General features: G+C 38.6%; 2 protein-coding genes across 2 annotated transcripts; one reads left to right on the top strand and one right to left on the bottom strand.

Annotated features, from left to right (window-relative positions):
* Positions 1–11585: 11585 nt before the first annotated feature.
* LOC147292473 (uncharacterized) lies at positions 11586–12272 on the top strand. Its single transcript, XM_086230376.1, has one exon. It carries the CDS (start codon positions 11586–11588, stop codon positions 12270–12272), a length of 687 nt encoding a protein of 228 aa, XP_086086502.1.
* An 8345-nt stretch (positions 12273–20617) lies between these two features.
* LOC147292472 (uncharacterized) lies at positions 20618–24033 on the bottom strand. Its single transcript, XM_086230362.1, has 3 exons — positions 21563–24033; positions 21363–21468; positions 20618–21259 (listed from the first exon to the last, which is right to left on the bottom strand). The coding sequence occupies exons 1-3, from the start codon at positions 24031–24033 to the stop codon at positions 20618–20620; spliced, it is 3219 nt and encodes a 1072-aa protein (XP_086086488.1).
* Between the last annotated feature and the right edge of the window lie 2598 nt (positions 24034–26631).

Genomic DNA, 26631 nt, shown 5'->3' with positions numbered 1-26631 from the left:
CAGAGATATCTCAACTCATATCCAGAGTGATTCGGCAACTAATGAAGTAGTGCCAAAGGGACTGAAATTCTGAAATCTACATGTGTGGAACACCTAAAGCAAAAGACGGGAGACACCACCACTGATCCAAAGAAAGGATCTAAACAAGATAGACATAAAGCTGAAGCTAAAACTAGAACTGACAAGCTGCAGATGCCACGCCACCGACCTCAGTTCAAGTCATCATTCACTGGGAAATCTACACTCACAAGAGTACAGTAGGGGGTCAGCATCATTTACGATCATTGTTTCTCCTCGGGGGAAATCCCAAGTTAGGTTTGAAAGTAATAATAAAGGTCTAATATATATATGATTTCAATAAGAGGAAAACCAAAGTGAAACAATGCAACACAATAAAATATCCACAATAATAATTAGTGAGTAAAACATTTGCATGCTTTCATACATCTTCTGTGAAAATCTGACACGTGTCAAGTTCAGAATACTTACCTGCCGACCAAACACGAATGGTCAACTACCCATACCGAAATCCAATCAATCATCGATACGGTAGCGAGAGTATCCATTCCTGGTGAATACCACATAGGCTAACCTCCCCAGAAGGACATTTGACTTGCCCGTCCGTAAACACCGCCTCATGAGGTTTAGGAGATCGAAACCCAAGGACACCACACTGGGGCCTTTTACTCTCATGTGGCAATGGTAATCACAATAAAATCCATATAAGTATGCCATACAAAATACATGCAATATTTGAAAACAATTCCATAATATATAGTATTATCAAAATACGGGAAATCCCTATAACCGGGACGTGGTGTTTTCCTTCTACCTGTTACCAATGTGAAAGTCATGCCTATCTCCATGTCTATTCTGTCCTCGCGTACCTGTTGGGAAAACTGGAGTTCCAAATCCGACGATAGCTATTAGGAACGTACAAACCGTACCCCCAACCTTGTCTGTTAGGACTAGGTAAATTTCAAATGTTCGGCACTAGTGTAATTGCTAGGCTTCTCTGAATTATTGATCCGACATGACCCTGCTCCCCGAGGCAGACAGTCATGTCAGACCGTTTGGTTTCAACTTAGGTTCATTTTAATTTAAATGGAGGAGGTTGATCAGTGTTAACCTACAACGTGTCCAGGTCAGTGCATGGGGAAACTGAGGGAGCTCTGACCCAGTTCCCAACGCCTGTATGCTCATGGACTGCCCTTAGACAACACGTTGTTGTGTTACGACAGATATGACCTCAATATATTATTAATCTAATTTCAGTGAAACAGTTAAGTAGCGTTTCGTCTAAAACCACAACTTAAATAAACAGCTGTTAAAGAAGTTGGGTTACGAGCTTACTGTAGAAGACAGTGCACAGGCAAAACCTCGGTACAATTAAACTAGCCAAATAACAAAATAAAAAAATCTAATTAACAAGAGTAAAAATTGTAACAACCCGACCCAAATTTTCACTAGAAATTTAAATTTTTATTTAACTATGTTTTTAAGAGGTTTATAAAAGATGTTGGATTGTATTTTAAAGATTTTGAGATTTATTTGGAAAATAAAAAGAGTTTTGATTTAAAGTTTTGATATATTTATTTTTGTTTTAATTTAAGCATGACCAAAAGTTGACTTTTAAAATGAATGGGTTTTCGATTTTGACTTTGGGTCCGGTAGATAGGTTTCGATCTCACGATTTCATAGACACGCGGCACGCGCCAATCCGAGTTACGGTTTGAAATATATAGGCGTTTAAAGTGGGGGGCAATGTTGTAAATTTATAAAAGTGGGTTTTAAAAATCAGATTTCCTCTCTCTCTCTCTAGATTTTTCCACAACTTTCTCTCTCTCTCTCTAGAACTTTCTCTCTCCCTCTATTTATTCTCTCTCCCCGCACTCTCTCTCTCTCGGTTTTCCCTCTCCTCCGCACCCTCTCCCCTGCGCGCACCACCCAGCCACCCCCACTCACCATCACCGGCCAGCCCCTGGCTCCGGCAAACGCCCCCCAGGCGCCGACCACCACCCCCCGAGCCTACTCTCTTTCTCTCCCCGTGTTCTCTCTCTCTTCACTTTCTCTGTGCGCCACCAAGCCCTGCACATCAGCCAACGTCCATCACTCAGCCGCCGCCCATCTCTTCGCCCAGCCATCTTCAGCCACCTGAGGTCACCGGCGTGCCTCCCCAACGCCTGCTAGCTCGCCAGCTCCGCCTCCAGCTAGCCCAGCCCGTGCGCACAAAAAACCCAGCAATTGGCTCCCCTCTGTTTCGCCAAATTTTGGGTTGAACTCCGGCGCCAATCACCTCCCTTGTAAGTGGGTCTTCTTCCTTTTCCTCTGGGCTTTCAATTTCTTCTGGTTTTGTGGTTCAAGACTTTAAATTTGGGAACTTAAATTTTTGGATTATAGGGGCATTTCGAATTTCTTTGAGTTCTGAATTGGGGGTTGTTAATTGGTGTTGGTTTTGGATAAATTTCATCCCTAGGAACCCCAATTATTGTTTAGAATTGAAGGTTGGAGTAGATTTGATGAATTTGGTATTTTAGTTAAAATTTGGATTTGGGGCAGCCACTTTGGGTGGCACCCGCTGTGATTTCGAAAACCCGTTGTCATTTCGTGGTTGTAAATTTATTTTTAAGGCGATTGTTGAGTGGGTTTAATCATGGCTGCGTCGAGTGTGGTTGGAGAAGTCGAAATTTGTTTGGGGCGCAAAAAGTGAGACTTTGTTGTTGTCGAAATTTCTCTAAGATGAGCTTTCGACCGATATAAGTCTTATGCTAGTCCTCTTAATTTCCGGTTTGATTCTAGAAGTGTATGTGACGTTGGGTTGAGCCGCGAAGCTTTTGGGATATGAGGAGGCGTTTACGGATTTTAATTTGGGCATGTTAAAATTCGTGGTCATTGAACGAGAATCGAGTGAGACATTAGGTTTAGCACCCACTTTGATGTCTTTGTGGCGGGACTAATAGTATTTTTATTTGTTTATTTTATAGGTGAGACGACCGGAGCTCGTGACGATCCGGAGGAGGATCGAAGTTAGATTTCCTCACTGTGAGTGGACTAACTTTTAATCTTTTTGAAATATTTTATATGTTGATGATTAAATTCCATTACTTAGCTATATTGAGTTTGAATTTAAGCTAAAGGATTTTAAGTTAAAAATTTGGTTTTTAAATTCTTCTTTCCTAAATTTAAAATTGATATTTATGGTTTTTGCATTTCAAAGTTTCGTGGATTTATGAATTGGTTTTGTTCAAGAAAGTTTAGAAGGATACAAAAAGATTTGAGTTTTATATGTTTACGACGCGGTTGTGGAAAATGGTTTTCAAACCACCTTTGCAGTACCCTCCAGGTTATCAGATTTAATAGGTCTTTGGGACCCATCACGGCACACACATAGGCTTTGGGCCGTGTGTCGGGATGCTTCGCCCTTTGGGGGCCGCTCTGCGTGCACGTACGACAGAATATCCGGCTCTGCGTGCGTACGACAGACTCTCGGCTCTGCGCACGTAAGACAGAATTTGTGGCTTTGCATGCGTATGACAGATTTTCGGCTCTGCGCATGTATGACAGATTATTTATGGCTCTGCATGCGTATGACAGATTCTCGGCTCTGCGCATGTATGACAGATTATTTATGGCTCTGCATGCGTATGACAGATCCTCGGCTCTGCGCATGTATGACAGATTCTATGGGTATCTGACTGGTGTGTGTTTTTAACTGTTAAGTATTTTAAATGATGAGTTTATGGCAGCAAAAGGTTTTAAGTAAGACGGTTTCAGTTGAACAGTTTTATTGATTTTCAATATATTGAGAATGTTTGAAAAGAAAGTTTTCAGCTCAAGTTATTTATTTATAAATTGACAATATCGATTTCAGTTTGAGAACTTGGATTTCAAAGTTTGATTTTCAACTTCATATTTTATATTTTACTGAGAAATGGTTTTAAAAACTGGGGGATTTCAAAGAACATTCTAAGGTTTTAGAGTTAAACATGTGAAAAAGGGTTTTTCTGAAAAGATATTTAAATCTTTGATCTTCATCTCCATTTAACTGTCCACTCACTGAGCCTATCTCACCGTTTTCTTGTTTTGTCTTAAATTGTTCCCCCAGGTAGTAGCGTTGGTGGAGGTCGAGCCAAACGCGTCGAGGCAAAGCATCCATTTTTTATTCCTGGTCCCTATAGGCGCTATGTTTATTTTTGTAAAAACTTATTGTAAATGATTAGTGGCTCTGATAACAACTCCTAAGGTTTAAGTGGGTCCGAGACCCTTTATTTGCTTGTGGTAGAGGTGGCTGAAAGACTTAGAAGTGCTTTTTAACAGGTTTAGAAGTTTCTGGGTTAGTCCATTTTTAGGGGAGGTTCTACCGAATTTTCGGTAGGATTTTCCTTGAATTTGGATTCCCGCAGGACCTCTCCGGGTTTCAGGGTGGAATCTGGGGGCGGTCCTGTCAAAAATCTAATAAAATTTCAGCAGAGTTTCAACAGAGGTTGAAGAGGTTACCGAAGGCTAAAAATGAAAATTCTAATTTCTGCAGCACTTCGTCTCTAGAAGGTGGGGCTCGGCTCCACGAACACTTTGGCAAAAACGGCTCGGCAATCGAACCTCTAAAACTCCACTTATTTTGATCTCTAGAGAGAGAAAGAGAGCAACTAGAGAGAGGAAATTTCTAGAGAGAGAAAATCTAGAATTCTAAGAGATGGTGTGAATGAAAGTGATGGTTTTGGGGGGTATTTATAGGTGGGCAATGATGGATTTAATGGCTAGGATTTATTTCGAATCAAGGGCTAGGATCAATTAGAACACTCTAGATCCATAATTAAAAATAAAATAAATATAAATAAAATAATAAAATAATAAAAATCAGAATTCTAGAGAATTCTACAACATCCTAGAAAATGGGCTTTGAGTTTTGGGCTTTGTGGGATGGGCTTTCAAACCTTGAAATGAGCTTTAAAAATTTAGTGGAAAGATGCATCCTGAAAGAGAGAGACATGGGCTGGGCTTAGGGTCAAAGTGTGTCATCCAATCATAGTGCGCCACGTGGCACCAAGTTTTTTGCTTTTTATCCCTTCTTCAGAAATTGGCCAAAAAATAGCTCGGGATTCAGAAAAATTCCCCGAAAAATCTTACGGACTTGTCTAAGTGAGTACTAATTATCTAAAGGGTCAAAATACCAATTTTCCCCTTTGATATTTTCCAAAAAATTTGGGAACTCCAAATTAAATTCTAGAAGATTAAAATACTAAAGACTCTTTGAAAATTCATAGGATAATTTTTCGAATTACGAAAAATATGAGGTTTGCACCGTTGGTCTTCTAAAAATAAACAAAACCTTTCTCGTGAAGGTGTGTTACTCGAAAGACCTCTTAGACTTGAAGGAAAATAAATTTCATTCATAGCCGCGTCGGGAGAGAGTGAGAGAACACAGAGGAGAAAGAGAGAGAGAGAGAGAGAGAGAGAGAGAGAGAGAGAGAGAAATGTTGCTGGGTATTAATTGTCTGGGGTTATACTGGAATATTAGAAAAATTTGGGGTCAAACCTAACTGGGCATTAATTGAGTAGGGGGTTTGGGAGAGATTAAGTGACTAATAGGGGGTTGAAAAATAGTTTTATTAAGGTTGGATGTTTATAAATAACAAGTGTTGTAAATATTTTATTAAGTGTGGCTATTCTTGTAATTAGTTGTAGGGGCATACTAGTAAATGAACAAAACCCTAGTAAATCCTACCTCTATATAAGGATAGTTATAAGATGAATGAAATACACATATCATATTTCTCTCTGCCTCTCTTTGCCTCTCTTTACCTCTATATAAGGATAATTGACATAAGTGATCATGTGCACCGCACATGACCACTTTTATGGGGTATTTTTGTCCATTCAAAAACAAACTGAAAAAAAAAAAAAAAACTAAAATTAAAAGAAAAAAATAAAAAGGGGAGGTCCCCCCCGTTCCGCACCCCCTGCTGCCTCAACCCTCCCCTTCCCCATGGCCCCTGTCGCACCCCATCCTCTCTCTTTCTCTTTTCCTTCCATGATTTTCTCGGAAAATCCTTTCAAAACAAACCCAAAAACCCAACTGTATTCGCACCATTTACAAAGAAAGCAAGAAGAAGTTGATTCAATTCCCTCATCCTTGTGGGCTCTGTGAGTCCTCAATCTATTATTTCACATATCTGTTGCATTTTTTGAAATCCATAAATATATATATATATTATTAATGGGTTAAATACAAAGATGAGGTGCATATATATTCGTGGACAGATCCATGGGTGTGGGTGCGATGGGGCCAAGGGAGGGGGATGGTGGAGGCAGCAGGGGAGTGGGCAACGGCAGGACCTCCCCTTTTTATTTTTTTTCTTTTAGTTTTAGTTTTTTTTTTCAATTTTTTTTTAATTTTTTTCTTTTTAATTTTTTTCAGTTTGTTTTTTTCTAAATGGACAAAAATACCCCCATAAAAGTGGTCATGTGCGGTGCACATGATCACTTTCGTCAACTGACTAGATGAAAGTTAACATTTGTACCAACTTGAAACACTTTGAAAAGTTCGTGGGCAAATTTGTCACATTTTGAAGTTCGTGGATCACTTTGAGATACGAGTGAAAGTTGGTATTATTCACTTTTCAAAGTGTTTAACCCATAGTGATTTTATTCACTTTATTTCAAACACTCTATAACCTTCAAGGTTAACAATATTGGTGTTTGAACTATAGGTCCTTATTATTCCATATTTTTAATGATATTCAATTCTACTGGAATTGCCTCTTTCCAGTTTGGCCAATCATTTAATTTTGTCGACATTTATAGTTAACGTGGTTCCACATTATATATATAGCCCCTGATGATTTTTAGTAGCTACTATAAAAAAAAATATATCATCATTATATCAACGATCTCACAATTCTCATTTGCATGCATTAGATATAAATATATCTTTATAATCAGGTACCCATGCCTCTTCGGGACTTTTATAGTCTTTTCAGGGACTATCATCTCTTCTAGGATGATTTGTGTAGAGAATGTGGATTTTCAAATTTAAATAATTGGGTTTGTGTAGACCATTTCATATACTCGATCCCCACTTCTAGGGAGCTAAACTTTGGAACCTATAGATTTTTCACGCTTCATGCGTGCAATAAACCATTTTCGACCAAATTGATGGACTACCATGTTAGGACATCAATCCATATTGGCATATATACAACTTCCATATGTGACTTTGCAGTTTAGTTGTATATATATGCATCTAGTTTTCGAATAAATGCATTCACTATATTTGCATTATCATTCATATCTTATTCTCATATTGAATGGTATGAAAAAAGATTAATATATGCATATTATGCTATTTCACGCCGTTCTTTAGGATTGGTCATTTCTCCCCCTAACGGCGGAAAATTTTCATAAGTGCATATAAAAATCAATATAGTGAGTGTTATATAAACTCAAATGCTTATAACGTCAGGTTATATCAATACGAAGCAAAATTAGATTTGCAATTCACATGTAGGTATATGAAACTTCTAGTTTCAAATAATTCTTCAGCATCTAATTAACTTCAGGTTATAATGAGAATCAATAAATTAATTATGAACAACTATGAACATATATATCTGGCTAGAAATCCAAATATGTTTCTGAATGCCAATCTGAAAATGATCTTCTCCAAGATCAAAAATCAACTCTCAGTTGCCATAGAGATCAAAGGTCCACCCCCAAATTAGATCAAAGAGGGCATTTTCTTTAAGTACCATTCTAATCATGGTCACGTCAAGAACGATTGTTATGCTCTTCGTGACACAATAGAAACTCTTGTCCAGGCTGGTAAGATCAACCAATTCATGACTAGAGACACGAAAATACCAAAAGCCGCTCCGAAGAAACTCACCAACACCGTTGACACCCGAGATGCAAACATCGGATCTGTCGGTGGAGGACCAACTTTTGTTGGAAGTTCTAATAGAGCTCAGAAGGGATATGTTAGATAGGCTGCCCATGCCCACGAATCCCTATCAATTCAAGCGGGTGAGCCTAGCACATCTAAAAGACAATGGAAGGATTGGGCACCAGTTATCTTTGAACCTAACGAATGCAACGATGTCATCTTCCTACATTATGATCTGATGGTCATAGTTTTTGAGGTGGCAGGGACTACTGTCGCTTGTTTTATCGTCGATGAGGGAAGTTTTGTCAACATCCTCTATTACTCTGTGTTCGAACGTATGAGGATTGGCGAAGATAAGCGCACTGGAGACTGACACTCCAGCTCTGATCGGATTTGGGGGATAGGTGGTTAGATCTCTCGGACACATCTACGTTTCCCTCTCACTCGGGAAATGACCAATCAAGCAGACTTGCATGATGCATTTCATCATCGTCAAGCTACCGTCAGCCTACAACATCATCCTAGAAAGACTAGCTTTGGTCGATCTGGATTGCATTGTCCATTATGCCAATCTACTCATCAAATGTCTCATGGGCAATGAGTGTGTGGTCATCCAGGAAGACCAATGTTCAGATCGGTCTTGCTATGCCACCTCTATAAAGCAAAATGGTTAGTTGCCAGATTCCCAGGAACTTGACTCTATCGCCGACGCTGGCAAATAGTCAAGAGCTGAAACATTCGACTTCGCGGCCGATCTGAACTCACCATCCCGACCTCTCCTGGTAGAGAATTGGGAAGAAGTCCCGATCTTGAGGACAAGCCGGATCAGCTCATCCGAGTAGGGACTCAGCTCATCCCAGCTCAGCGATAGCCCATACTTGATTTCCTCCGCGCAAAGGCAAAAGTGTTCGCCTGGTCTTATGATGACATGCCAAGCCTATCGTCTAACGTGATCACCCACAGGCTGAACATTGATCCATGATACAAACTGGTCTGCCAAAAGAGGAGATCATACGATCTCATCCGATACGTCGCTATGGTTGAAGAGGTGACTAAAGTACAAAACAACGGGTTCATCCGGGAGGTGAACTACCCGAACTGGCTTGCCAACATAGTCATGGTGAAGAAGAGCAACGGGAAGTAGAGGATGTGTGTAGACTTTACAAATTTGAAAAAGGCATGTCCCAAAGATAGTTTTCCCCTGCCAAGAATAGATCAACTAGTCGATGCCACAGCAGAGCACAAATTCCTCAGCTTCATGGATACCTATTCCAGATACAATTAGATTCACATGCACAAACCTGATCAAGAAGACAAATCTTTCATAACTGATCACGGCATATACTGCTACAAGGTCATGCCCTTCGGACTTAAAAATGCTAGATCCACTTATCAAAGTGTTAGTTTCTAGAATTTGATATATTGGTTTTTTCCTTGTCAAAATCATTGTATTTATTTTTAATTATTCACTCACAAACTCTAGGCTAGAATTAAGGGTAAGATCAATTGTATTAAAGAAATCAAGAATGATGTTGCAATGCAAAAAGATCCAAGGTATACTGCACTACATGCATTTCACGAAATAAACAGTTTTGTGTCTATTTGACTAGTCATTCACTGATTATAAGGACAATGTTCTTCACGTACAGTGGTTAACACTTAAATGACAGTGTCACTTCAGTGGGCCATTTCGAGATTTGTTTCTTAAAACTCATTTCATTTAAAGCCCATTTTCTGTTTTTCTAAACATGCATGTGCACAGCACATGATTTGGTTCCTTCATTGAATCAATCAGATCAGATCTTGCTTCTCATCATTTTCACGCCACTCACTCACACACCTCAGCACTATTCATCTTCTTCCCCATTTCTGAATTTTGCAAAATAAAGAAATATCTGATTTTACAGCTCCACATTCTTATCCTTAGCAGTACTAGGATACCTCTCTAGAACAAAAGAAATATGCCCTTTATTTGTCTCTTGCAGACAGTCATTGATTGGCTTCCACGTGGCACGGGCAGACATGGTGAGTGCGTGTGTGTGTTGTACGGTGTATATGGGTGTATCGATTCAGTTTTTTCTGTGTGGGTCGATGAGCATAATTTTCTGTGGGTATTCTTTCTACGTTCAAGCTTGGGTAATTTGTGTGTGTGCTCATCCTTTTCAAGTAAGAAAATGTTTTTGATTTTCTCAAACTAAAATGATTTCCTTAACTTGTTTTTCACCCTCCAAAATCTGAATGAGTTTGACTGTTGTTCTGAATCTTTTTACATATTCATAAACACCATCATTTAGACTTTAGATTAAGGATTCTCCATTAGCCTTTTCATGTATTTTGCTTGAGAAGGCTGATTTTTAAAGAATCCAAATTTGCATATCATTTCACTGCATTATCATTGGAATCCACTTGCTTGGTTGCGATCGGTGCCGTGCGTTGAAGAGCTCAAGGAGGAGCTGCCAATGACATGAATGATTGATTGCTAGCTTCAAGGTATTTGCACAAGGATGCACAATGGTAAGAAGCTGCCACTTAGTATTAGGACTAGAGTGATTGAGCTTGTTGTGTGATTGCTGGTATTGAAACCCTTGATATTGGATTGCTTGGTCAGCTGGAAAAGACCCCCAGTTTTTAACCGTTAGTGGTTTTCTGGGTGAACAATCTTGTGCCTTGTTCATTGTTTATTTCTATTGTGTTGCTTATTATTAATCTGGAAATTCTATCACAAGATCACACACTTCACTTTAGCATGTTAACTTAACCTCTTTAAATGCTAAATGAAAGTTTGATAATTTGCTCACACACCACTTTAGTTGTAGATAGCATTGGGATGCCTACACTGATGGATCCTTTGAGTGCATAGGTTGTCACTGAATCCTTTGGTGTGTTTGATTTGTTTTGTTTACCAAAGTTATTTTTGATTTACAAGTCCATCTGTGTCTTCAGATTTTAGCCGCTGTGTCGACAGAGTTTTGTTTGCTTGATTAGTCCCTGAGTGATCATATAAAACAAAAATTGGGGTCCGATTACTGACAATGTTTTTAATCAAGTTAATTAGGTAGATAAATCACCTAATACAAACTTTCACAAAGGCTGGTCAACCACATGTTCAGATCTTCCATAGGCAAATCTGTCGAAGTCTATGTGGATGACATGCTGGTCAAAAGCATCAAAGCGGATGATCACTTGAAGGACCTCTCAGGCATGTTCGGAGTCCTAAAAGAGTATCAGATGCGGCTTAACCGAGCCAAGTGCGTCCTTGGAGTTTGTTCAGACAAGTTCCTTGGATATATGGTCAGCCAAACGGAAATCGAGGCCAACCCAGAGAAGATTCAGGCCTTGATCGACATGAAATTCCCTAGAACGCTCATTCGATCCTAACTAGAAGAGTTGCCGCTTTGAACCAGTTCATATCCAAATAAACTGACCGGTGCCTCCCCTTCTTCAAAGCCTTGAAAGGGGCGGGGAAGAGCATAGAATGGACACCCCAGTATAAGCAAGTTTTTAAAAACCTAAGAAGTACATGGGGGAACCTCTCATCTTATCCAAACCTGAGAAAGGTGAAGAACTTTTTATTTACCTCTCAGTCTCTGACTCATCCCTCAGCTTAGTCTTGGTCAGAAAAGTCGATGGAATACAACATCCGGTCTTCTATAGAAGCTGGGCACTCCTTGACGCCGAGACTAGATATCCCAAATTCGAGAAAATGGCTCTTGCCCTAGTCAACTCGACTAGGAAGTTAAGACCATACTTCCAATCTTACTCAATCGTGGTCTTGACTGATCAGCCACTCAAACAAATCCTAGCCAAGCCTGAAACTTCAGGTCGGTTCATCAAGTGGTCTATTGAGCTCGACAAGTTTGACATCAGCTATCGTCCAAGAACAGCCATCAAGGCTCAGGCTATGTCAGACTTCATATGTGAATTCACCATCACAAAGGAAGATTTGCCTAACAACGAGGTCATTTCCACAACATCAGACTCTACAATGAGCAAAGTTCATGCTCAAACCGATGCTTGCACTTGGATCTTATATGTGGACGGATCTTCCAATATCATGGGAAGCGAGGCTGGTTTAGTCTTGATCTCCCCAGAACAAGTCATGGTGGAATATTATGCTCTTCGCTTCAAATTCCAAGCAATCAACAACGAAGCGGAGTATGAGGCGCTCATTGCGGGCCTCAGATTGGCAAGGGAGCTCAGAGTAACAAAACTGAACATCTTCAGCGACTCCCAACTCATCGTCAATCAGATCCTGGATGAATACAAACTCTTTGCATGCTATTTACAGCCTGACGCTTTGCATGCTATTTACAGCCTGACGCTCGACATAATACAAACTCACCAGGTCTATAAATACTCGTGTCGAGCTGGCGTGCTATTTACAACCTGACGCTCGACATGATACAGACTCATCAGGTCTCTAAATACCTGTGCCGAGCTAGCGCACTATACACAGCCCGATACTTGACATGATACAGACTCACAGGTCTATAAAAACCTTTGGCCGAGCCGAAATGACTTACTACAGTCTCAACGCTCGACATGAAACTTTTAAAGAAAATATCTTCAAATTTAAATTTCTCATTGTGCATGCCGAGCCGAGCTGAGAATACCTAATTTGAATATTTTCCAAATTGTTTAATTTCTTATCGTGCTTTCTAAGCCTATCTAAAATTATGTTCATTCAAAGTTTATACTCACTTTCTTTGTGCATGCCGAGCCGAGCTGGGAATACCTAATTTGAATATATTCCAAATTGTTTAATTTCTCATCGTGCTTTCTGAGCCGATCTAAAATTATGTTCATTCAAAATTTATGCTCATTTTTTTCATTGCCAATCCATAAGCCTTCCACGATATTCGGTGATAACACGCTTGAAGCTCGTAATGAACGGCTCGATGGAAGGGTCCACTTCTAAGGCCTTTTTGGGAGCTGAGCCGAATGCGTCACCACTCGCATCCCTCTGCTTGGTCCGAGCCCTCTTTTGCCCCTGAGCCTCGACCTCAGGACCCTTTCTCTTCTCTGCCTGCTAAGCCGAGTTTGGCACAGATGACCCAGACTGGGCAGCAAGTGGAATAGGAACCTGCATCGGTTCGGCTTGGGGTTAGACCCCAGCCTTCTTCTGGGCACCCTTCGCCGCCCTCTTCCTCAGCTTGGCCTCGAGATCGGTAGGGTTCATCTCCTTGTCACGTCGGGAATTTTTCCTCGGCACCAACCAGGAAACTTCACTCGATTTAATCTGAATGGGACTGAGCAGAAACTTGGTGGAAAAATACTCTGATGGTTGAGCTATCACCGCGTCGAGCTGATCCTGAAGCTCACCTCTGAGCTTGTACTTGCCCAAGCAACTGCAACAAAAACACATATGATCAGAACCGATCGGATAAAAAAAAATCATCATCAAAATAACAACAAATATTTGCAAGTCTATTTGTGATCGACTCTTCCAAACATCAAGTGTCCACCTAGTCTCATAAATGATCTAGCAATCTGAGTTGATGGAGGGTTGTTTGGATCGGCAAACTCTCAATCCTTAGAAATAAAAAAATATTTCTTCTTCCAAGTCTTTTGGGATGAGGGATTCCCAATGAACAACTGACCAGAATAGGTCTGGAAGTTGTAAAAGCCAAGCTCAGTCTTTTGCTTCGACCTCAACGAGTAGAAGTAGATCAGCAGGTCCTTATCTGGCACACACTTGTGGACCCTATGCCATAGGATGTGCATGGATAGGATGATCCTATACACATTCAAATTCAGCTGGTGCGGTGCCGCACCGATCATCGCTAACCAATCCTGCAAGAACGGGTGCAGGGGAAGCCGAACCCCATTTTCACACATCTCGGGGTACATTGTCACTCATCCTTTGGGGGGTCGGCTTGGCTTCTCATCCTTCATCGGGAAACAAGTCAACACAGAATCAGGAAAATAATACCTTTTCTTCAGATCCCTCAACTCTCACTTTGTCATCTCATTTGGGATCTGATCAGCCTTCCACATAAGCTCCTCAGAGAAGTCCGGATCGATCAGACTTCCCTGCACCTCCCGAGCCGAACTCAAAGCCTTATGACCCCGGTCTCTTTCTAAAGACCCAGACGTGATCCTCAACGAAACACTCAAGCTCGGCTCGGCGTTATCATCTTCTTCCTCTTTCTCTTCTTCATCCCCCTCATGCTCAGACTCGTGAGTAGCCTCCTCCTGCTCGCGATCCGAACCCAAATCCACTTGGGGAATATCTTCATCCCCACGAGCTCGGCGTATCTCGCCAGGATTACATTCCACCAAGTCGATCTCATCCAGATCTTGGGACATCTCTTCCCAATCAACCACACCTCCAGGTGGACTCCTGCTCAGCTCGGCCTCACTGTCTCCCTCAAAGACTTCTCCCGAGCCGAGCCGACTGCTCGAATCGGAAGTAGACATTCTCTTATAAACATCTTTTATCCTAAACTTCTAATCTGTTTGGATTGAAAAACACATTTTACCAAGAACTCTCAAGAACAAACCCAAAAACTCAGAAAATCAGAAAAACCACTACTACAATAATATAAATAGACAACGGTGAAACACCGTTGTCTATTTACCCAAAATTCCGTCGTCTAGGCGAGTGACGACTATAGTATATTTAGACAACGGTAAAAACCCGTTGTCTAAATGGATTAATACAACATTTATAATTTAAAACTGTTGTCTAGTATCCACCAAAATGCCCAATATTCATCTTAAACAGTTGTGTTGAAACCCAATACACAACGTTTACAGATACAAAACAATTGTATTAGTAATGATTAGACAATACTTATATGATATAAATGTTGTCTGAAGTCTTATTAAACATCCGTTTTAAGAAACACCGTTGCATAATTAAGTATAAAACCAGCATGATGTTTGTACATAAGAAACTCAACAACAGTTTTTACTAAAACATGTTATTTTAATTACTTATACATATCATTTTATATCTTAAAACCGTTGGGTAATCATGTTTTCCACAACTTTTTTTAACTATATGTGATGTTAAGTTAGGTGTTTGACAAGTAATTTTTTTTCAAAAATGTTGTATAGATAGATGATACACATCAATTTTTTGGTTAATCGTTTTAACTGTTGTTAGTAGGTGTTTTATACAATGGTGATTTAACTAAAACCGTTGTCTATTATTAATTAACATAATTTTTTTAAATTTAAAACTGTTGTTTGTTTGATTCACATTTTAATATCCTTGCTTACATCCAATTGAATTCCCATTAATTCCCTGCTTGCATATCCAATTGGAATTAAATCCCACTAAATCCCTGCTTGTTGCATCCAAAGTAATCCACAAATATTGGTAACTCAAAAAAATCCATGAATTCATTAAATTGGAATTGGAGTTTACAAAGTCGATCATGATAACAAACCCATTCACACATTCCTTGCCAATTAATGTACAGCCCAAAAAATTATAAGTAACTTGATAACTACAAAAAGTACTTGTTGATTACAAAAACTATAAAGCTAGGGATGACATGGTCTAACCTAAGTAATCGTGCAAAGTCAGCCATATAAATACCAAAATATCTGACTTTGCAAGATTAGCTAGTCAATGAACTGCTCCCATCATAATATTGCATGTCTACACAGCCTAGCCAGTTAGCTATACAAAATATTTACCAAAAAATGCTTGTTAAACCCAGCCAGCAGATTTAGGGAAGTGAGGAGTACGTATTGGATCTACATATAGCGCACCAGAAAGCCTGCCCATTCAGCACGTACTTCATCAATCTGGTCCTGTGAGTAGGTGTTGTCCTTTCTCCTTTCCCACTGAAATTAACCATGGAGTAACAAAGGGATTAACATAAGGGAATACACCAATAAGAAATTCAACATTTTTGTTTAATTAACCCTTTTTTTTAGTAATTGAATGAATCAATAAAAAAAAGGAGCAGGGGAAACCCTTGAACCAAAGAACAAACATACAAAGCAAGAACAAACAATCAAAATAATGATCTAAGTGACTTAAAAAACAATTAACCTACCATAACCATCAAGTTAATCATCAACCATCAAATTAATGATCTAATTGACTTAAAAAACAATCAACCTGTCATAACCATAAAATTAATCCATCATCATCATAATTAACAAGGGTTTTTACACAATTGATCCAAACCACATTTTAAACAAAATGAAACATGTCCCAAGTGTAATGAGGTTGCAGCCAAACCATCATGTTATCATGACACCATGAAACATGCACACTGTAACACATGCAGTATACCAACATTCAACATTCAAACCTGGGCAAAGTTTAGTAGACAGCAGGAAATTGTTCAAAGGTCTATTTTGATTTGGTAAGATTGAAATAATTCTAGCATGCAAACTTAATTAGATGAAAGAGCTTAATTCCACTTATGATCGACGACTACACAAAAATAGTGAACCCCAATATCTGTTTAGAAGTTACAAAAATTCAGGAAATTAATTTGCTGGCCAATTAATCAATTTCATGAAAGTGCAAGTCACCAATCAATTGGTCAACATGACAAAACAAACAGGCTAAATCTAAGCATAGGTCCAAGAAAAGAGTGGCATGACCCAAAGAAAGATGGGATTTTCAAAAATAAACTATCAAAGGTGCACAACAACACAACAAATGATAAGCATATGTAAAATGAGTAACCTAAATACACCAAAGAAAAAAAATCAAAAATAAAAGAGAACAAGCGACTTGGAAACTAGTAGGGCATCAAGTTGCTACTATAAATAACTTCTTTGTTTTCATAATGCTACTATGAACACATGCAAATGTGCATAAGACTTAAAATCTGTCCCAATTAAGTCTAGGCCAAATGCTACCTAGGACTTAAAATCTGTCCCGCATGCAATTAACCTTTCAGCTTATTAAATTTCAAACTTCCCATGATATATATATCCTAGTATATATACATTCCAAATAGTATAAAATTAAGTCTAAATTTCAAGTTCAGTTTGTACCTTGGTAGCAAAGCTTAATCCTTCATCTTCAACTATCTCTTTCATAAACCGCATAACAAAATAGCCACACTCCTTGTGGGTTGGTTGTTGAGGAATGCCCTAAATAGTATAAGCAATAGAATTAGGACCGAAATTCATAATCTTAAGTATTATATCTAAATCACTATGAACTTGAGTAGAAATTAGCAAACATGCATACTGACAAGTTTTTCCACAAAACTGCCTTGTTCCCTTTCTTATTCCCTTGGGCTTTAAAGATTCTGATCGCACTTTAACATGAAAACAGATACCGTGTATCAGCATAGCAAATAAAAACCTTATACATGCATATGCATAAATAAATCAAACTGCTGTTTTGGGAATCAAGCTTCTGCTCAATTAATTACTTACTTGTCCACCACGGTTCTCCATTCTTCACCACATAGTCTCCTTCTCATTGGGTCCAAAAAATGGACAATCTCCTTGTCCGGATTGACAACCGTTAACGCCCAATGATTTCTACACAAAAAATTCATTAAACATCTACCAAACTTCTTATGGATTATGTTAAATTGCAAAACAACTAGAAAACACATTAAAACAATTACTTACCCAGAGTTATAAGGGACTAAGTAAAGCTGATCCTCAGCAGAACTTTTGAACCTATCTGCTAATACTCGTGATCTCTCATCAACGGTTCCACAGCCAATAGCCCCAATTCGAGCAGGGTCAATAAAACCAATCATGTCATTCATTTTTGATTTCTTAACCACATCGAATAAAAACCTATAAGGAACATACATAATTTAACATATCATAGTGGAAGAAAGCTTGCCAAACTTATTACTTAATTCACATGGAAAGACATAATTAAGCTACCTCATATACACAACAATGCAAGTGGCTGATATCTCCTCTATACGGCTAAACTACTCTATATCTTCACTCAGTACGTGGATTTTCCGAGGCTGACCAAAAACTTCAGGTTCAATTACAAAGTGGATTGTCGCATCCTTCTTCATGCCAGTTTGTGCATACATGCATAACACCTTCAATGTAGGGGGCAGTACTTTCAGGTCCAAAGGTTGTGGCTTGTTTACACTCTTTTGATGCTTATCAGCTTTGGCCTTCAAGGGTTTCTAGGTTCAAAATTAAAAATATGTTAGATGTAGGATTTCATAAATAACATCAAAAATTGCCAAAATCAACACGGTAGACCACAATACCTTAATACCCTTTTTGTTCTCCTCCTTAGGCAAAACAAACTGTTTTGGCCAAGCTACAACACAACCTTTGGCTTGGCCCACAGTTTCAAGTTCGCCTCTCACAGGGATGGGAAGCAGTGCATCATCATTAAATGAAGCATAGATTGAAACCCTGAGGTTGTCCTTTCCCAAAGGAATGCCATGGACAGTCGGGTTGTCAACCTGTACCTCAATCAGTGTTGCATGTGCAACAATTTTTTTATCCTCACCTTCCACAACTAACTTGCATTGTTTCCCTTGCATACAAGACACAATTTCAAATTAACTGAAGGCATTTTAACTAAGCATAACTGAAGGCATTTTCACTAAGCATTTTAACTAAGCGTAACTGAAGGCATTGTTTAGATGCATATAAAATTTCATTGAATCACCTTAAATATTGATTCCCTCACAAATTCAGAATCCACATCCATGATGTCATCCTCCTTTGGATTGTCATTCAATCCCAACACCTTATTTGCAGCATTACAACTGGCTTTATCGGATCCATATTCCACGGTGTGTGGAGTTGGGGGAGTGGGAGGAGCAGTCTTTTGTACCGGGACTGGGATATTTGCAGCAGGACCCTTGACATTAGCTAGTATTTCATCCAATGTAGTCACCTTGGCCTGCCAATCAGGGGACCCTGCTGCCATTAACTTGTCTCACTCATCCATCACAAGTTTGGCCACAATATTTGCTCGCTCCTCCTCCAAAATTTGAGCCGAGATCTTTCTTTTCTCCTCTGCCATTATCTCTGCCTTGATTTTCTCTCGTTCCTCTGCCACTATCTGCGCCACAATCTTCTCTCGCTCCTCCTCTACAATTGCTTTAATTGACTCTCTCACATTCTCTTTCACACTTGTCTTCCTTCGCTTAGGGAGGTGGAAGTATGAATTTGGTGTCACATAACTTCCAACTGCTCTAACCCTGCCACCATGCTCAGGGGTCCCCAAGGCAAGTGTCAAAACATCATTGCTACCAGATGTACTTAATTTCCCCTCCTTCTCTTGTTGCTTCAACTCTTCCTGAAAATGCAATTAAAAAATTGTTAAAAAAAACTTTGAAACAAGCAATGATGTGGCTGTTATAAACTGTAGGGTGCCATGAACTAAGTATAAAAATTTAGCGTGCAGACTCACAATCCGATTTGCTAGCTCAGCTGCCTTGGCATCTATGATTTTACCCTCTTTATTTGCACGTGCTTTCATCCAGAGAGTAGCACGATCAACCTCTTCTTGGTCAGAATTCATGTCATTCAACTGCCAAAAGCCATATGGTTTTAGAACTTATAGACGGTGTTACATACCTAAACATCATAACACAAAATCAGCGGATTTAAAAACACATCACTAACCAGTTCTGACTCCAATCCAGCATACCCTTTACGCGACATTCGATGTTGGTACTCGGCCTTTGCACGTCTCTCCTGCTGAACTTCATGAAGTTTCTACAATCCAAACAAGTAACAAATTACTTGCATCAAATAGGAAGATGTGACAGTAATTTAAGGGGATATAATATGTAAAAATCATGAAATTACCAAAAAATTTGGTTCTAGTCTTGACTGCACAAACTCGTCCCAGTCAGCTTTCTCAAGGAAGTTATACTCTGCAGGGGGTTTCTTAAGTTTCTCAAGGTCATCTATAAATGGTAGTACAAAAGCAGTCGTGAGACGGCTCTTGAATTCCCTCCATTTATCACCCGCTGATTTCATTACCAGCTTTTTGCTTTCCGGCGCTATCTCAAATGCCAACTACATACATAGATGTCCAATATATTAGTTGCTACATTACAAGAAGGGTTACAAAAATAGGTTGCTATAAGTATTTATATGAAAACAAAAAAAGAGCATGATTAAATGTATGCTTACCTCTATTTCTTCCCAAATCTTGTTTTTATATTCATTGTCCACCTTCTTCCATTTAGCGAAGGTAATAGGGATCTTTGTACGTGCTAACACCCCAATGTAAGATTGTAGTTCTGTTGCCACCTTCCCACGAGGCTGACCCTTCTTATTATACTCAACCACCTTCTTAATCTTTAGGATCTTTCGCCTCACAATGCGAGGCATTGTAACGGGTCCTCGTTTGCTCTTCACACTGCTTTCTGATGTAAGTGTCTCCTTAGCACCAGAACTTGAATCCTCAACAGTCTTTGCTTTTGTCGGTGTCTTGTTAGCTTTGGCTTTACACCTCTTCTTACCAGCCGGAGATGCCCTTTGTGGAGCCATGGTCTGCAAAAACAAAAGCAATCAACTAATTAAGTATGAACAAGGTTTGACAAATAAGCATAATAACCAATCAAGTAAGAATAAACACAAGCAATACTGAAATAAGGTATAAACACAAGCAACATATATAAAGGTATCAACACAAGTATAAACACAAGATTTTTACCTTTGCTGTAGATCAATACCTTTGACAGCAACCAAAGAAAAAGGTATAAACACAACTAGCAAACACTTTATTACATATTAATATTTTAATCCAAATTGAAATAAGTATTAATTTACAAGCTCAAATATGGTAAACATAAACTAATCAATCCATATGCCCTCGCCTCCAGGTCGCACATATTCTGTTCCAGTTTCACCCACTATATCATCAAACGTCTCTACGGGTGGAAGACTAGTGGTGAATGGTTGAAGGTCAAATGTGGTATTTCCCAGCTCATCTTCCCATCTAATGTCATCTCTATCTGGGGTTGATAGTACAACAGACCACCTAGAATCTGCAGGATCTTCCACATAAAACACTTGTTTTACTTGTCTTCCCAAAACAAACTTGTCCGGCTTATGACTCAACCTACTCAAATTGACCAACGTAAATCCAAGTTCATCTATCTTAATGCCATTCTGATTCTCAACCCAATCACACTTGAAAATGGGCAGCCTAAACTTGTAATAGTCTAGTTCCCATATTTCTTGAATCACTCCATAGAAGACCATATCTGTGATGACCGGGTTTTTGTCCTTCGAACTAGCAACCTGCATTGCATCTGCCAGGAGGTAAACACCACTGTTCTGAACAGTTCTTACGTCATCACGACACTTGGTACTAAAATGAACCCCATTAATCTTGTAACTGTTAAATTTCAGAACTTCAACACACGGTCCATCAGCTATCCATCTCAAAGTTTCAGATATGTTATTAGGTGTGACAGAAAGTGCATGATTCACCTGCAAAGATGACCGTCTATATCAAATAAGGTGCACTGTGTATACAGAGAATGTGCTTCATTTTTTTTAAATATGAACTAGTAAAAAAAGTTGAATATATCACCCGTTTTTTTATCCAAGGGATGAAGGTTCGATTGTGCTTTTCTTGCAACCACCTCTTCTTTTTCTTGTTTTTGGGATATTTCTCTTTCAAATATCTCATATGTTCACTATAATAAGAGACATGTATCAATTAACCAGCAGGGGGAAAACAATTATTGAACAATTATAAAATTAATTTTAAAGGGAAATGATTGCTCTTACTCAATAAAAGGTTCAACTTCAACTGTATTTTCTAGTACATAAAGATGGGCCTGCTCCAACTGGTCACGATCAACCCGATGTATAGAAGCACCTGATAGGGGCTTAGTTTCATTGTTAGAGCCAGACTTTTGAGATGACGGGATACCAACTGTACTAACTTCACGCATATGTTTAGAGCAAAACTCTATAGCTTCTTCCGCAATATAACCCTCCGCTATGCAACCCTCGGGACAATGACGATTTCGTACATACCCCTTTAACACCTTCATATATCTTTCGAAGGGGTACATCCATCTAAAATAAACTGGTCCACATAACCTAACTTCTCTCACAAGGTGCACCGTTAAATGAACCATAACATCAAAAAATGATGGTGGAAAATACTTCTCAAGCAAACACAGAGTGACTATTTGATCTTCTTCAAGTTTATCTAGCGTTGATACATCGACAACTTTGCTGCATATAGCATTAAAGAAAAAACATAATCTCGTGATAGCATATCTCACAGGCTTTTCCAACACAGAACGTATGGCCACAGGGAGCAATTGTTGCATGAGGGTATGACAGTCATGAGACTTAAGGCCATGAATCTTTAAATCCTCCCTTGATACAAGACTGCTAATATTTGAACCATAGCCTTCAGGGACCTTCATACCCAGAAATGATTTGCACACAGATCGCTTCTCCTCTCTAGACAAATTCCAACTTGCAGCCGGCAAGTGAGTCCGTTTTCCACAAGTGTTAGGTGCCAATTCAGTTCTAACCCCCATGTCCAACAAATCCAAACGAGCTGCAACCCCATCTTTTGTTTTTCCAGGGATGTTCAATAGTGTGCCAATAATACTATCGCACACATTCTTCTCAACATGCATAACATCGATAATATGCCGAACATGAAGAGATTTCCAATACTCAAGCTGAAAGAAAATTGACTTCTTCTTCCAACAAGCTCTAGCTTCACCCTCAACCCCTTTACTCTTGACTTTCCTCTTGCCAAAAGGTGTGAAATTTTCCTTTTCAACCTTTTCAAGTACTTCCTCTCCTGTTAATGGTACAGGAGGTGGTGTTAATTCTTGCAAGTTATTGAAAGCTGCTCTTTGCCTTCGATAAGGATGATGGCGTGACAAGAATCTTCTATGCCCTATGTACGATAATTTATTACCATGTACCAACCTATGAGGTCTTGTTTGTGATCCACAGATTGGACAAGCATTGTACCCTTTCACAATGCAGCCAGATAAGTTTCCATAGGCCGGAAAATCATTGATGGTCCATAGAAGTACAGCTTTAAGGGTGAAGTATTCACAGCTGAACGCATCATACACTCCTGGAACTCCTGCCCATAAAGATTTTAAATCATCAACCAAAGGTGTCAGGTACACATCTATATCATTTCCAGGTTGTTTAGGACCAGAAATTAATAAAGTCAGCATCATGAACTTCCTTTTCATACACAACCATGGAGGAAGATTATAAGTAACTAGTATAACTGGCCAACAGCTGTATTTGCTACTCAAAGAACTATGGGGATTGAAGCCATCAGCTGATATTGCTAGTCTAAGGTTTCTTGGATCTTCTGAGAAGTTTGGCCACTTAAAATCAACTAACTTCCATGATGGGGAATCAGCGGGATGCCGCATCTGTCCATCATTCAGTTTTTTATTAGCATGCCAAGTTAAACTCTCAGCTATTTCACTACATTCGAACATCCTTTTAAACCTTGGGAGAATGGGAAAATACCACAAGACCTTGGCAGGCACCCCCTCCTTCATTTTTGAATCCTTACCAATCTTCCACCTTGGCAGACTACAAGTAGGACAACTGGTTTCATCCTCATTTTCATTTCTGTACAAGATGCAATCATTAGGACATGCATGTATTTTCTCATAATCCATTCCCAATGCACACAGAGCCTTCTTTGCCTCATACATGGATATGGGTAGCTTATTACCTTCTGGAAGCAAATCCCCAAAAGCAATAAGGTAATCAGAGAAACCTGCATCACTCAATCCATGCTTTGCCTTCAAATTATACAACCTCACTAGTGCAGATAGCTTAGTGTGTTTTGTACAACCAGGATACAAAGGTGTATCTCCATCCCCAATAACATTCAAAAAATCTTGAGCTGCGTCATCTGAAAAATAGTTTGCCTTATCACCTTCCATCTCCACTGTTTCAGAGAGAAATGAACGTTCTACTTCAGTTTGCTCTTTCTCTCTAACTGTATTTGTAGCTGACCTAGAAGGTTCTCCATGCCATATCCATTGTTGGTAACTTTTATCAACACCATTAAAATATAAATGATCCCTTACAACTCCAACACCAAACTGCTTCACATTGCCACACTTCGTGCAAGGACAATGAATCAGGTTTGGGTTTCTCGTATTTTCTAATGAAAACTTGAAGAATGCTTCCATCCCTAATTCATATGCCCTCAACCTTCTATCAGCAAACATCCATGACTTATCCATCTAACAATTTCAAATTTCACAAAAAATTAAAGCAAACTTGTCATTCATTGCAAGTAAAATTCAATATATTCAGTTACCCTAATATTATCCAAACAATTTCAGTTAAAAAAATATCACAAAATCACACAAGGACAAGTGAGAATGTAGGCATGCAAGAGGAGTGTTGCTGTCAGAGTTTCAGATTTTCAGGTCTGACTTGGGTATTCCACGAAAACTACATTCAAGGTCGGAATATGGTGATTTTTGTCTTCAAATGACCATTAGGATGTGAACTTGTGACTCACAAAAAATCAGCTTATGACTCCTTACCAAATGATACAGTTTTCTAAAAGTATACAGTAAGGTCAAAGACTACCAAAATCAAACAAAAGTAAACAGTAAGGTCAGAACCTTTAATATTCTTGCCAATGCCAAACATTCAAACATACTCAAATGCATTACCACAAGAGTTTCACAGGGTTCACAAATAAGTTCAAGTCTTCTTACCTCGCTGTGAGCCTTGGTTTTGAAAGATAGTCAGTAGCGCTTTACACGTACACTTATAATGGATAAAAAACTAGACGATTTCTCACATCTACAAACACAAATGACTTAATGTTAGAAACAATAAACAAGAGAAATACTTCAAAATAAATACAAACTAAATTTAAAAATTAAATGAACTATGATACTAGTCATATTAGTCCATTACCAATCAAGAGTTTCAGTATCCTTGGGAATTATCCAAACTTAGTGAATAGCATTCAGTCATATATACAAAGGAAACTAGAACAGTTCTAGCTAACCAATTAGAATTCCATTTCCTTCCATACCTAAAGATCCAAGTTCAGTAAATAACCCATATTATAACCAATTTTTATATCTCAAATAAAAACAGAACTACAATCAGAAACTCACGCCATGAGACTCTATCTAACATACTGCATCAACCCTATCGATGGAAACTTGATTTCAACCCAGAAATGCAAACTAAATATACGCAACCTAGTGAGAAAATAAAGCATGCATTCAGTAAAATCTAAATTCTAACTTTTCCCCCTCCAATTTCGCAGCAACCAAACAACCTTTTACAGCCCATGAAAACTTGATTCTGAGCCTCATAAAAATATATGATGGACGCAACAAAACAACTCATTTTCAAAAAGAAAACAAAAATAGTACATTATTAGTAAGCAACAATGATGTACAAATAACTATGTTGAAAGTATAAAAAGATATGCTCTTTCTCTTATAAGGATGTCCTACCCACCCTTTAAGAAATGTATATCCTACCCACCCCAATAAAAAGAAGAAAGAAAGAAACTTTTCTCAAATTATCCACTGGTTCAGAAGTCCAAGTTAAAAAACTGGTCTGATCTTACTGCAGTATACACAAATCTCATGGGAAAGACTCCTCATTTGATCACATCAATGCCAAATTGATTTTTTATACCGATAAGCATTACATGATTACAACCATCTATCATAAAGTAACTTCGTAAAATTTGTCAACATGATTTCTCTATGGGGTCTCTTAAATTCTTCATGTGTCCCAGGCTTGCATGCTTCTTTATATTTTCTAATAACTTCTACTGTTTATAAAGAAAAAATTAAGGTCAACAAATTTCTAATCCAAGTAGCAACAAATGACAGTAAATATCAATAGACTCCTAAAACTAAAAGCACTTATAATGCATCAAGAACCAATATAGTTGATAACTTGCAAGCCAAAATATGTGTGCATGTGTTTAATGGGTACTAATTTATGAATGTAAACAGGACGCCCCAAATATATCAACTGCAAAGATGCAAAAGCCAACAAGAACATTGATCAGCTAATTATAAGCTTTTACAGAAGAGTAATTATAAAACCAAAAGTAAAAGATATTGCTTAGAACATTCAGATAATTATAAGCTTATACACTAAAAAGAAAAAAACATATCTATATATTTGTATTTGTGTGCTAGTTCCAGTGAGAGAGGAATGAGGTTGATTCCATTTTCTAAAAGGGATGGATTCAAACAACTCTGTGAGTGTATGGTTATGAGTCTGACTGCATTCATTTATATTAGACACATCAAGAGAATAATAAAGAACAACATATGTTGGAGCTTTACAGATTTAACTGGTATCATTTGGCCCCTGCCTTATTCTTTTAAACTGGTAAACAATCAATTGGTTTTAAATTTAAAGGCACTGCTATGCCTTTAAATTTAAAACCAATTGATTGTTTACTATGCTGGAAACTAAACAAATTTAAACCTGAATACAGTGGACAAGAGCAGAATTCTCATCACTTGGATTAAGGCCTTCGACAGTAGAAATAGTTCTTGCCCATTTCAAGCTTAGTAACTTTATTTGTCAAATGTTGGGATGAGAATAAATTAAGGTTGGCAAATAGGGTTTGAACCCTTAAAGAAAACATCTTCAATATGCAGAATCATTGACTTAGCTTCATTACTTTTAAGGTTTCTTGCAAAAACAATTTACTAGCAATGAATAGAAGTAGAAAAGGAAAACCAAAACGAAGATAACTATGACTATAACCTAAGGTAAGAGAATATGAAAAACCTGCTGTGTAGCACTCTATGTAGGCCCTTAAGAGCACCCTGATAACC

This window comes from Dryas octopetala, chromosome 2 (genome assembly GCF_963921425.1).
Source record: "Dryas octopetala chromosome 2, drDryOcto1.1, whole genome shotgun sequence".
Classification (NCBI taxonomy): domain Eukaryota; kingdom Viridiplantae; phylum Streptophyta; class Magnoliopsida; order Rosales; family Rosaceae; genus Dryas; species Dryas octopetala.
The sequence above is the reverse complement of the archived record's forward strand: the minus strand, read 5'-3'. Positions and strand labels throughout refer to the sequence as shown.

What these genes read in the sequence shown, in the direction of transcription:
- LOC147292472 (XM_086230362.1), bottom strand. Translation starts at nt 24,033, where the DNA reads ATGGATAAGTCATGGATGTTTGCTGATAGAAGGTTGAGGGCATATGAA. An exon ending in GAAGTTGAACCTTTTATTGA is followed by an intron (nt 21,469 to 21,562) that starts GTAAGAGCAATC and finishes CTCTTATTATAG; the next exon opens with TGAACATATGAGATATTTGA. An exon ending in TCCCTTGGATAAAAAAACGG is followed by an intron (nt 21,260 to 21,362) that starts GTGATATATTCA and finishes TCATCTTTGCAG; the next exon opens with GTGAATCATGCACTTTCTGT.
- LOC147292473 (XM_086230376.1), top strand. Translation starts at nt 11,586, where the DNA reads ATGGCTCTTGCCCTAGTCAACTCGACTAGGAAGTTAAGACCATACTTC.